We start from the raw sequence: 13770 nt of genomic DNA on the forward strand, positions 1-13770 counted from the left end.
AGCCTGTTTGGAACTTTGCACTAAGTGGGTGGAGTCAGGTAACAACTGGTTGGACCTGGTTGCTGTTATCTCGGATGAAGGTGACAGAACGAGATCTCCCTTGGCATTACCCAACACAGGCACAGCTGGGAATCCAAGCATTGTGGAGCAGGCAGAGGGTGAGCATCCCTCTGCCACGTGCCCTTGGAGGGCAGGCACAGAGCTGTCCTGCTTCTCTCCAGGCTCCTCAAAGAGCTTCTGCAAGGTTTGCCACGAGCAACTGAGAGGCTGACCCTGAGAACTTGCTCTGAGCCTTGCCAAGGTAAAATGGGATGCACTGGAGCCAAGAACATCCAAGGAACTGAAATAAGGATCATGATGATGAGGGGCTGGGTATCTGGTGAGTGGCTGGAGGAGAGGAGGTGGAAGCAGGATGTGCTTGAACCTGCACTTGGTTTCACAGGGATGAATTCTTTACTTCTAGCAGTGTATTGTGGGCTTCAGGGGACTGGGAAGACTGGTCAGGGAGGGGATGCAGGGCTCTGCCTGTGCAGCACTGGTTGGATGATCTGGGCATGACATTCGATTTTTAAAGAATTATCTATTTTTCTTTCAAGATAAGTTGCTCGTGGTAGTAGTGAGACTGTATTTAAAAGACTTTCCCTGCTTCACCTTGGAGTAAATGATGGATTCCATTTACCCCTATGCTGACCTATCAGCTGGTGATTGACTGATCAGGCAGGTGAGGGCTGATAAGTGTGCATGGCTGATAGCAGTGGTCAAAATAAGTTTTCAATACCATCTGTATGATTAATAAGCTTAACAAACTTAACAGCAAATTAAGTTTGTTCTTGGGGTGTTTTTAAATGCAATCATTGATGGAAGTTCAGAGTAACTATTCTACAAAATCCTAGTCCAAACTTCAGTCTGTAATATGTTGTTGCAAATCCTGTAAGAATTTAATTTGCATGCCCATAAACTGCAGCTCTACAGAGAAAAAAAGTTTCTGTTTGTCAAGGATAGGAAAATGATCTTTAAGGATTCCTAAAGGATAGCAAAATGCAAAATCTCCATGGCAAACAGAAATAACCCCAAAGTTATTTTCTTGAAACCTTACTATTTTTGACGAAGAGTTGCATTTTTTTTTAATGTAACTCAGTAAATTACTGAAGTCCTGAGTTTCAAGGGGTTTTAATGGGTTAAGGGAACCCTTAGGTGAATCTCAGATTCTAATTTCAATTATGTTTGAATTGTGTTCTTTTTCACTTCAGATGCTTGCAGTATGGATCACTACTCTTTTTCTTCTCAATGCAGCCAGAGGTGAGGCATATAATGAATAAAACCTATAAAGAGTAAAAATGATGTGCAGGTTATGTCAGGATATCTATATTCTAGAAAAAAAACCTGTTCATTGGAATGGATTTAACATAATTCTTCATTATGACCACTGAGTCATGTCATGTCTTTCCCACATTTAACTCACTGCTTTTTAATTCTGTAAAGGTTTTTGCAGCTAGCAAAGAGAATGGGAATCAGAAAGGTATTTTTATATGCAAATCGATACTGAAATTCTTCCAGACATTTTCCCCCTCAACTCACTCATGGTAGCACAGCCCTGGTAGTGAGAGCCTAGGCACCCACTCTTCACAGTGCTATGCAGAGAACAAAAAAACAGTCTTGGTCCAAAATACCTCTTTAATGACAGGAAAGAATAGAATTTTTATAACAATAAAAATGGGATTTCACAACTGTTGTACTACAATACTGTGGAAGGATGACAATTAATGGCAACACCTGCATGTCATATTTGCACCATTACTGTATTAAAGGCACAAGAGAAATTGTGAAACTGGTCCTTCAGGCACAGACCACACTTCCTGAGGCTGTGCTTTGCTCTAAGCATCCACTCAGATTCCATTTTATTGCTTCCACTAAAATCTTATGGTGTTAAAAATTAAAAAAAGGGAGATGTTTAATGTCTCTTGTGGAGCAGCCGGAAGTAGATATTTTAATGTTTTGGTTTCTTTTTGCTCCTTCATGAACTGTTGCACAAGAAATAACAATTTTGATAGTCCCTGGAGTTTAGGACTGATTTAAAGGACTACTCTGTGCTGAAAGCAAAAGCTGGTTTCTTCCCTGGATCAAGACTTTATTGTCTTTTTCCAAGGGCTGTGTTAACAATATGTTTGACCAAACACATCCTGAGTTCACCAGGCTGAGCTCCAGGCTCTGTTTGCAGCAGGAATCTCTCCAGAAGTTCAAGTCCTCACTACAAGCACCCGAGCACATCTGAAAATAATGAAAAATGCCCAGAAGTGCCATCCTAACCCAAATCAGGCTTGTTTGGCTATCCTGGTGTAAACCCTCTCCTGCCAGCTTCGTGTACACAACCTGTGACATTCCCAGAACACTAATGTCTTTTTCTTTGTGCACCCCAGGAAGGGAAGTTTGCTACGAAAGGCTTGGATGCTTTTCAGACAGCCCCCCATGGGCTGGGATCCCGGGGAGACAACTGGCAGGCTTGCCCAGCTCTCCAGATGCTGTGAACACAAATTTCCTTCTTTACACCAGAGATAACAGGGTGAAATACCAAGTAAGAAAATGCTTTGTTTTTAAATACTGACTTTGTACAATACATTCAATAAATTCTAGGGACAGTTTCTTTTCTCACATATTTTTGCTCACAAGACCCCCAGGAGAACCTCCAATTTTATATTATACACATGATCATTTCCTTCCATCTTTTTTCCTTTTTCCTCATTTCAGCTCTCTGAGGAGCCAAGTATATTTACAACATATTAATCACAGCCCTCTAACACAAGTTATTACAGGCAAAAGGCTCCAGAATTAAGGGTCTTTATATAAATGGCAATCACAATCAGCAGAGGTGTTTATTAAGTCACTTCATAACAAGTCCAGCTCCTCCAGCTGAGAGGGCCTATGAGGTTTTAACAAATCACTTCAGTCTTTCACTGAAGGTGAAATGTCTAATAATTAGTGTATGACATCCCCCTTTTAAGTCAACAAAACCATAACCAAAAAAATATGTAAGAGCTAGTACCCAGAGTTTCTTCAAAAGAAAATAATGTCTTCTTTCTCAATACACACCACAATACCTACAGCCTCTGTAGATAGGTGGGGTTTCCCATAAAATATAAATGAAGCAATGAAGGTCTGATCTTCAAAGGAAAAAGAAAGAAAAATAAGTATAGTTTCAAAGTCGACCAAATAATACCTTTCAGAAGATGCTATCTTTGCATTGCTATGGCCAAGTTTGATAAAATCTTGTACTTACCTGGCATGTTGTACCAGTACATCACAAGGCATTGTGCAAAAGATGCCAGTATCATTAATTCAGTTAACCAGAGAAAGTGAAGCATTTGTTGAAGTGATTAATTGATTTCCCCTCAAAAGGCAGTTTAGGAATGAGAAATAAGACCCATCTCTTCTGGGTCTAGAACTATGCCTTAACCATTGGGGTACTCTGCCCTTTATCAAAATGTACAGTGGGATGGAACAGTAATATCCTTGTTGTGTTTGTTGGTTGCATGGGTTTTTTGGCACAGAAAATTTCAGCTACAAATTCTTCAACCATAAAAGCTTCGAATTTCCGAGCACACAGGAAAACTCGTTTCATTATACACGGGCACCTTGCTGGAGCAGATCTCCCCTGGATAACAAACTTATGCAGGGTAGGTACAGCTATTGTTTGACAGTCATTTTGCTTGCATTTGAAAGGCTAAATGTCCACATCTGACTTAAAATTCCCATGTGGAATTCACGCCTCTGTTCTCTTGTTAATTCAGGGGATACATAAGGAACACAAAAGTCAGAATGAAGCCCAGTTCCACATGACCATTGTCTTGTTGCTGGCTATGAGTACAGTACACTTCAGCCTTCTGCTGAATGCCCTTTTGCTGCGTTCACCTCCACAGGGAAAGCTATAATAAATTGATTTTTCAATTCCTTGCCAATAATAAAGGGGGAAAAAGAGTGAGTTTTCTCACCTCAGCAAAAGGTCACAATAAACGTGTCAGTCTGAGTGACACATTTGATCTAATAAAACCAAAAGGCTTTGTTCAGCAGATTGGTTTCATTCTACTCTGGCAAGTTTCAAAAATGAAATTGTTTCAGAATAAAACACAAAATCAGAAAGTTCTGTTGGCAGAAGTGTCTAAATAGAATATTTTAGTTATAATGTATGAACTTCAGGGCTGAACAATTCAAGCACAAATTTGAGAATCCTTTTAGATGATCCAAGCATAAAGAATTTGAACAATAAAGCTTGGACCTATTTTGGGAACAGGGATACTGTCATAAAGAGAAGTTGGTAACACAGAGCTAACCAAGGCATCTAGAATGGTAAAAAGAGCTGAAGGGAGCTTGTGAGTGTCCTGTAATCACTGGTTCCACTCTGCCTCCTTGTGTTGATCTTCAGCATCAGTAGGAATTACTAAAGATGTGTCATCTTTGTGTCACCGGTCACACAAATAAAACAAAATGCAGTTTGCATATGCCCCGCTACAATTTTAATTAGTGCCTGCTTCCTTCTTCTCTGTTGTTTTGCTGTTCTCCACCAGTTCATGTTCGTCTCTGAGGATGTGAACTGCATTTTGACAGACTGGAGTGGAGGGTCCAGTGGTCTGTACACGGACGCCGTCAACAACGTCCGCATTGTGGGGGCTGAGCTGGAGTACCTGGTGAACCTCCTCGAGGTAAAAAATACCCCTGGAATGTGCACAGCCCACATGGTAAAGGTCGTGCTCAGAGTGGCACCTTTAGGCTTGATTCAACAGAGCTAGGAAGAGCAAGAAGTACCCAGTAAAGTGGGTCCAAATGTTATAAAAGAGCTCCAATCCCACACAAATGGAAATGCCTGCTTTAGTGTCATAATTGATTTTGAAAAACTAACGTGGCTTTTCAGCAGTCCAAAAGGTTTGAAAATCTGAAATGAAAATTAAATCCCCTAGAATTAGCATATCGGGATAAGATGGTAAATAGCCATGAACACCCTGAAAATTAAGAGAGGTGGGATGACTGAGGAATTGCTTCTCTTAAGGAAGAGATCCCATCACCCAGACACCAGGACACTCATCTCCATTGCCCAATGATCTGGCCATGTCCTGGCACTGCATGGGAACGTGCTGCAGTGTCACTGGCTTGTATACCAACACTGGTTTTTTCTCCTTTCCATAAACGTTCACAGAAAGATTATGGCTACTCTCCTGCCAACATCCATTTCATTGGCCATAGCCTTGGAGCACACGTTGCAGGGGAGGCAGGGAGGAGGAAACCTGGCATTGGAAGAATAACAGGTACTGCAGCTACTTCAGCTGACAAAACTTTGTATTTTCACACAACTTCAGAGAACTGAAGAATCACTGCTGCTTTATAAACATACAATACAGAATGCAATGTGCTGGTTTGTCATAATTAACAGTGTCCAGCCAGCATGGTGGCTCACAAGTCGTGACACAGTCACACATTGTTTTCTTTTGAAAAATCACTATTTTCTGCTTTCCTTCTCCCCCAGTCAGTTCTTTTCTCTGCATGGACATTGCTTTGTCTAAGCCATGCACACAGTGAGTAGTCACACAGTGAGAAATTCAGGGAAACTGGGATCAGAGCTCTGTTTCTTTATCTACAAAGAGACCTCACTGACACTGAAGTGATGGGATACCAAGATATTCTGCAAATAAAAAATCATAAATAAATCTACATGCTCAGAGTAATATATTTCATAGAAGAAGATTTCATATTTTTCAGTAAAATGATAAAAAACCCCTCAACAAACCAAACCTCTTATATCATTGTTCCCAAAAGTAAGCCAAGCAGCCATCAGCATTTTACTCTGCTGCAATGCCTTCAGTCAGCTTTCTGTTAATACCCTGCCTGTTTCTCTAGCTGTGGACCACAAAATTGATTTTTATATGTGGAGTAAAAGCAGAAATGTAATCACATATTTAGCATACAAAACCTGTATGTGATGATATACATATAGTATTATTTACTCAATCAGATACATCTCCATTCATTTAGGTTTGGATCCAGCTGGGCCCCTTTTCCAGTACACTCCCACAATGGTTAGGCTGGATCCTTCAGATGCAACATTTGTTGATATAATTCATACTCATGCTGGTCATCTTTTCTTTGACTTTGGTAAGTTTTCATTTAAAGGCTGCCATTGGCACACAGTTGGCTACAGAGCACCTGAAAGTGATCTGCCAGGATCCCTTGTGCATTTCAGCTCCAGGGATTCTTCAGCCTTGTGGCCACCTGGATTTTTACCCAAATGGTGGGAGGAAGATGCCAGGATGCAACCAGCTTCGTGTACCTCCTGCAACCCAGGATATCAATGACCTGATGAGAGGTAAATATATTTTAAAGAAGTAATACATCATTATAAGTTACAGTTAGAGACAAAGACTAGGATAAGGTAAGACCTTTATACAGTTCAGATTTGGAATAAGGAGAAAATGCTCAATAATGGAACATTTAAAGCTACCTCTGACATATCCACCAATTTGCTTTTATAATAAGCAAGGCAAATTCTAGATGAAAAACTTCAGTTAGAGCATGAAAAATTGTGCATCACAAGCTTTCTAAGACCCTGCCATTGTGCTCAGTGGGAATTCCTCCCATGAAGGACTTGATAAAATTTCATTCATGGATAATCCAAAAATGAGTATTTTAAAATCTGAGCTTTCCTTCTCCCTAGGAAGATATCACACCCAATATTACTGGGATTCATCCATGCCACCAAGCTTTAGTCTCTTCAAAGGGAACAGCCCAAGGTTAGAAATACAAAAGATGATAAAATGACTGCTCCATTAGCAGTTCTTCAAAGAAAGCTGGGCAGTTAATCAGAATTACCCTGGGATCCAGTACAATAGATCCACAAAATCCTGTCCTCTGATGCTAACCTACAGAAATGAGAACATCTGTTATTCACAGCTAAATGTTTTGAAATCCCTGCCACTAGTTAAATAATTTGCTTTCAAAAATGCTCTCTCTTACAACTGGCTGAGAACTTAGTAACAAAGAGAACTGAAAGCTGGCTGTGCTCAAAGTCACTTGGAACAAAAACACTTTCTAATTGGAATGCATAAAAATGTCTGCATTTAATGTCCAGAGACATTTCACAAGGCTCTTTGCAATGTTTTGTCATGGAGGAGAAACTCAGCTCTATTGAACACGAGCAGATGGAGATGGTTGTTCAAGCAGCTCTTAAAAATAGAGACAGCCTTAACTCCCTCCTCTTGGTTAAACCTTACTTTGTTTGGTAACCTCTCTTTCATGTGCTAATGTTTACATTTATGAAGTGTTTTTATGTACAAAGTGCTTTAGAAATAATATTTAGTGACTTTTTCCCTAGAGTTTTTGATGCAGTAGAAAGACTATAGGTGTTAAGTGAATTTGCCACTAACATAAATTGAGCCAGCTGTAAGAGCTGAGGGTTTAAAAGCACAAACCCTTTTGAATTAAAGAAGGAGCTACAAAGACAACATACTCAGGAAGCCTTGATGATGCAGATTATTTTCAAGAAAAACAGACAACAAGTACTTTTCAGAGAGATTTTCGTGTGGGAAAAAAACAATATATCAACTGGTCAACACCAACTGGTCTATCTTCAAGATGCATAAATATTGCCATTAAGGGAAATTTTGATTTCACTACAAACTGTGCGAGCTTGCAACTGCTTCAGTGCCTCCCAGACTTCCCCCACCATGCACTAAATCAGAACAGAGCCCATTTTTATAAAAGCAACCTAACTTTAGTATATTGTGTTTTGATATAGGAGAGACATTGGAATCAAGGAAGACAACATTTGCTGTAAGGGACGTGTAAATATAACCCAAATGACACTTCCTTCTTTCCTTACTGGCTGCTTATAAATTTCAGTCTGGTGGGGAAAAGTACTTGTTTCAAAGAGTTCTGACAAAATCAAGGGCACACTGCCAATTATCCTGCTTTTCAGAGGATTTCACAGAATTGCTATCAAATGACTGCAGATTTTCTAGTGCTTAAAAACACCAAAAGCCACTGAATTTAAAATAATTGCTAAAATTACCTTTAATTCTAGAAATTAGTGGAAACTGTGATTTTACAGAATACCATGTTGTGAAAACGGTAAGAAAAGGAAAACTACTTCATTGTAACTACACTATGCTTTACAAAAACTGTAGCTATGAAATATTCCAGTCTTTGAAATATCAAAGGGGAATACTCCCAAACGCTTCTTGTTTCATCTTGGTGCATCTCCACCTATGTTAAAAACTACCTCTTTCCAACGTAAAAAATATGTAGGCGTAGGTTCACTACTTACTACAAAACCAAATAATTCACACTTTAAATTTCTTCTAATCATTCCTATTTCTTTCACCTGAGACATCACTATAAATGCAAGTGCTTTTGAGGAAAAGAGACCCCAAAATGTTTCTTTGGCATGGACTTTATGTTAATGCATTGTTTTGACCACTTTTTACCTGTTAGGTGTTTTGCTGTTTTTTTTTTTTTTCCCAGCATACAGATCTTTTGGATGTGGACACAAAAGAAGTCTCAGGTATTATGCTGAGAGCATCATCACTCCAAATGGATTTGCTGGGTATCAGTGTGACACATACCAAGAGTTTGTGCTGGTAAGTACCAGGTCTGGATTTATCTGAGGACCTGTAGACCTGCCCTTCTTCTTTTAATAATTTCTGGGACAACCTCTACACTTGGGACCATGGGATATGGGCACAGGGGACATTCAGAAACACTGACTACTTTCATGCAGACCATACCCAAACCCAAGCAATTTCACAATAGAGAAGTTATAATGATCATTTAGCCTTTTTTTCATCAAATGCACAAATAGCCAAAGGTCCACAAATGCCAGTTTGAACAGAACCTCCCACATATCAAAACTGAACTACCTAAATATAGCAATGTTATTTTTTTCTGACTGGAGTTAATCTGCTTTCATGCTTATCTTTTTTTACCTTTTTTAATGGAAGCCTAGGTTTTGATCTGATTGTCTGATCGATGTAGGTAGATTGAATTAATTAAGGCTCTGCATGGGAATAAAGAGCTGACAGAACATATCCCATATCTAAAGCCCAACCTTTAGTATTCCTAAACATAAATATTTTTACCATATGAGTGAGATATCCAGACAGAACCCCTTGGAAATGTGGTTATCCATCCTATAACCAGCAGATTCCAGTGGATCCTATGAAAGGTGAATATATTACCTAGATTTTAGATCAGGTAGCAACGTACAACATTCTTTATGGTGGGTCTCTGCAAGACCACAAGGAATTAGGCTGGATTTCCAACCCATTTCTCTCTGATTTTCAACAAGATGAAATAAGCTGACTGACCACCTCAACTTCTTTTTTACAACCAGAATGACAAATACTGAAGACATGATCTGAACTGAGAAGCAAAAACCTAAAAATAACCTACCAACCAACCAACTAACCAAAAAAACCTAATAAAATGCCTATAAAATACCCTAATTTCCTAAAATTTAAGAAGTGAGATTAAAACACACATTTTTATTTTCCCCCCAGGGAGACTGCTTTCCATGTCCAGAGGAAGGATGCCCACTGATGGGTCATTATGCTGATAAGTTTTTACATAAAACTGAAAAAGAACAGCAAAAGGTTTATTTAAACACAGGGCCCTCCCCTCCATATGCTCGTAAGTGTTCATTTTGTGGTGTATTCTAAAGTAGCAATGAATTATGTGTGAAAAAGGACCTTACACTTCTGCAGAGCTGCTGCAGTTGAGTTGCACTCAATAAAACAGCTATAATTTTAGGTGTTAGGACCATGCAGTAGCAGCATTATTTGGGGAAGCTGAGATAATTGTAGAAACAGATCAAATGATGCTCACCTTTGGGTTAAACTTGGTTATTACATGGTGATTTCAAAAATTCTATAAAACTGAAATTGGGAAGAATTTTATGCTGGAAGTGCATAATTTCAAATTTTAAAATGTTGCATTGTTTTTATTGGCAAAAGTTTATAAAAGTGGTGCATTTCATATTTTTTCCAAGCTCATCAAGTCAAAATGGCAGGGAGCAATAAGAAATACAGCTTTAGTTATGATTAATATAGAAACAGCCACAGGACTGGCAAACAGGAAAATTAATGAATGAACTCGAATTTATCACAAGTTTTATTTGCTTATAAGCACATTTGTGCAATCCTTTTCTCTCTCTTAGACACACTGAAACATATAAGAAATTTAACCCTTAGGAAAGAAATCTCCTTACAACTGTAATCCATTTGATTTTGCTTTCCAAGGCTGGCGAAAAGAAGTACATGTCAAAGTATGTGCAACAGAAACCATGAAGGGAAATATAGATGTAGCCTTGACTGGAACTAATGGGTTCAGGAAAAAATATACCATTGACAAGTAAGTTTTTAATGTGGCTGTTGAAAACGTGGCTCTATCACTGTTATCACATGGAATGTACACACTGCTATTTTTACATTCTTTTTCTGTGTGGGCTGTGATTTACTCTGGTAATAAAAGTAGCTGATAAGTGATTGAAGTTCTCTGTGCTGCAGGCTGTGTTAAAAATCTGTTTGCTGGTCCCTCTTGCTCTGTATTTTCTTTTGTTTTCTGGGGTTGATGTTAGCATAGCAAAGTGGGCAAGAGCTCTGTGGCTGCTGCTGATTTGGTGATCTCTGAGAAGACAAAGAGCTCAGTGATGTACACTCATTTAATTATCCCCTCTTCTGGGGAATGTGTGAATAAGAAAGTTGCAGCTTGCCCATGAACTGTGCTGGAATATGGGATTCCTGCCCACTCAGCCTGGCCTTTTCCAGTAAATGTGAATTTAAATCTCAATAAACAGATGCTGGTCAGCAACCCAGCTTCAATATTACAAAACCAACCTCCTCTGTGTTTGAATAGAGCCCCATTACCAGTTAGTACCAGGAGCACCTTTGGTTATAAATACACCACTGCAGCAATAAACCCACAGATAATTTCAATGCTAATGTCACATTACAATGTGTGTTCTGTTAGAGTGAACAGTGATAGCATAGAAGGCACAAATGTAAACTATAATTTTCAATTTCCTTCATGGTTGAGAGCTACCAGAAACACTGAGAGAACTTTTTGACTTGGATTTATTTGAAGATAGATCTTATTTTTCAAATTAATGTATAGAATAAATTGCAACAATACTTTCAAAGGCTGTACTAACTAACTGATATGTGTTTCATCCTGAAATGCACAGGGATTTCAGCAAATCTATTTAAAAGTTCATAAAATTCTAGCAGTAGTATTCAAAGCCCCAACTCTCATGGAACCCCCCCAGATCATCTGTCTTCCTGCCTATAGTCAAGTTTTCTTTTCACCCTCATTGTGTAGAACACTGAGCATCACTTCTGTGCTTTTCTTTTGGCAGGGGAACTTTCAAATCAGGCAACACATACTTGAACTACATTGATACAGAAATTTCTGGGAACATTTCAAAAGTTGAATTTCTCTGGAAAAAGCATGTAGGTCATGTAGACAGAGGCTGCATGGGAGCTGAAGAAGTCAGAATAATATCTGGGGAAAACGGAAATATGTAAGTACATAATGTAATGATGTAAAGGTGGAAGTTTTCCTCCTAAATTGCAGTTTCATGTGTCCAGCTCTCCATTAGCACACAGCAGAGCACACAGAAGCAGCTCTGCAGAGTTCAGCACTGTACCTGCCTGGGCAGGGTATTTCAGGGTATTTCATGCTGATTCCAGCCTGAGCCAATGGGCCTGGCAGCCACTGGCACCTGCAGCACATTAGATACACACTAAACATTTATTTAGTTTTTAACCAAAACTAATCCACTTTATGCCTCCACCCCACTCTGTCATGTAAACCAACGTGTGGTAAGTGGGGAAAATGGAGGGAAAAATTCCCTTCAAAAGCACTCCTGTCCCAAATGAAAATGCTAAGGGATCCTGATCAAAAAGGAAAACACATCCTAAAAGTTAATAATTAGTCATGAACTAGTAAATCTTAAAAAAAAATTTATGACGCACACTCTATGTTCTCAGTCTACTGGAACTTATGCTTTGGCCTAACATGAAATAAAGACAGGGTTTGTATTGATTATGTTGGCTAGTTGCTGTAAAAATGTCCGATTTTATGACAAATATTTCCTTAAACTGTCCCTCCCTTCCCAGGTCTGTGTTCTGTGGGTGTGGAGCTGTGCAGCCCAGACGGTGGCAAGCCCTGGCTCTTTGCTGAGGGCCAGGAATGCCTGGAACACTCAGCCCTCTCCAGCTGGACTCTGCACTCAGCAGCAAAGGAATAACGAGGCTCCCTCAAAAGACTGAGAAATTTGCCCAGCCCTCTATAAAAGCTCGATTTCCAAATTAGTGCTGCCACCTTTTCTCCACGCAGGACAGCTACACTCCTGTGAACTATGGTTACAATGAGAGAAAAAGCACATATTTTACTTATAACCAGCTGGGACTCTTTTCTATACCTGAAACAGGCATCTTCTTTATCAAAACTGTCTTGTACTACTGAGGAACTTGGATTTTCTGGCCATCTTCAATAAGAAACTTCTCTCTCTTTGCCAGTGAAGCTGAATTTTCCACTTCTACTTTGCCTTTGTGACAATGCTGAAGTCAGACTTGAGCTACATCATTTGGATTAGCATTGCCACTCCAAATTTGTCACCATTTTAATTGTACTGGTTAGCAAAGCCAGACCACTCAGAGTTATAAGCTAAGGTTCCTTTGTTTCAACACAAGCTACCCACAAAAAATTATTTCATTTTTTAATTACCGGATGTCGTCTAAGGCATGCAACTGATTTTTGCATCTGATGATGCAAAAAGGTTTATCATTTGGGTGCAGAAATTATGTGTATCAATGACATTGGGCAATGTTGTGTCCCATCCTGGCAACCAGCTATTCCAGAATGCTTCCAGTGAGGTTCACCAAAAGGTGTTGAAGTGTTACACAAGGCTGAATGTGGCTGCTGAACAGGTGTGTTTCAAATTATGCAGCAATACTTTTGAGATGTCAGAACCCTGTCACCTCCTGTGAAGTCTGCTGAAGGAGCTTGCTCAGGGTATTTGATAAATCAGGTGTCTGCCTTCTCAGAGTCACTCTTCAATACTCTTAATTTATCATCTCCCCACGAGCAGGGTGGGACCACAAACCACCCAGAGGAGGAAATTCACCCTTCTTTACCCCTTAAGGAAACTTCTTGGCAAGGTGCCCTTTTTGAGCAAGAAGAAGGGCATCTTCTTTCCTCTCCTGTGCTCCCCTGGAGATATAAAAATCCCAGGCACTTCTACACACTTTGGAAACATCAGTAACTGGTAATTATATCCTCCATAAACCGTGCATGGCTCTCTGCCCCAGAGTTGCACAAATTAAGGAGACTCTATTTTTTGCCTTTCTTACAGTTAGGAACTGAAGCAAAATAAATGTAAATATTTTCCTCAGGATCACAAAAACCTTAGCAGGGGCAGGACCTGGGTTTTACAGCACAAACAGGAGTGTGATCAGTGCCATCACTCCTCACAGGAAGGAAACAAAGTCCTATTGGTCTCAAGATTTCTTTGAAGCCCATCCTCTCCTGCCTCCACACTTGTGCCCCTTTGCAATTCTAAAAACTGATTTGATGTTTTTATGATAATAAATCATGTTCTTTCAAAAATACAAGTTTCATTTTGTTTAATTTTAAGCTATAGATTTCAACAGTGTTCTGACAAAATGTGACAGTTCATTTAGGCTGCTGACTTGTGCTACTAGTGTGATACAGTTGATTAGACCATTGAAAAAT

General features: G+C 39.4%; 1 protein-coding gene across 1 annotated transcript; it reads left to right on the top strand.

Annotated features, from left to right (window-relative positions):
- The first annotated feature begins 354 nt into the window (after positions 1 to 354).
- On the top strand, positions 355 to 12216 carry LOC106850844 (pancreatic lipase-related protein 2-like). Its single transcript, XM_088168617.1, has 13 exons — positions 355 to 372; positions 1251 to 1299; positions 2418 to 2572; positions 3546 to 3671; positions 4560 to 4694; positions 5186 to 5294; positions 6019 to 6138; positions 6227 to 6349; positions 8503 to 8618; positions 9537 to 9666; positions 10275 to 10386; positions 11390 to 11554; positions 12153 to 12216. The coding sequence occupies exons 1-13, from the start codon at positions 355 to 357 to the stop codon at positions 12214 to 12216; spliced, it is 1422 nt and encodes a 473-aa protein (XP_088024743.1).
- Positions 12217 to 13770: the final 1554 nt, after the last annotated feature.

The sequence above is a fragment of the Sturnus vulgaris genome, chromosome 8, assembly GCF_052056855.1.
Source record: "Sturnus vulgaris isolate bStuVul1 chromosome 8, bStuVul1.hap1, whole genome shotgun sequence".
In the NCBI taxonomy this organism is placed as follows: domain Eukaryota; kingdom Metazoa; phylum Chordata; class Aves; order Passeriformes; family Sturnidae; genus Sturnus; species Sturnus vulgaris.

Excerpts from the sequence above, each read along its gene's own strand:
- LOC106850844 (XM_088168617.1), top strand. Across the intron at positions 3,672-4,559 it reads GGATAACAAACTTATGCAGG|TTCATGTTCGTCTCTGAGGA; the intron begins GTAGGTACAGCT and ends GTTCTCCACCAG. Across the intron at positions 8,619-9,536 it reads CATACCAAGAGTTTGTGCTG|GGAGACTGCTTTCCATGTCC; the intron begins GTAAGTACCAGG and ends TTTTCCCCCCAG.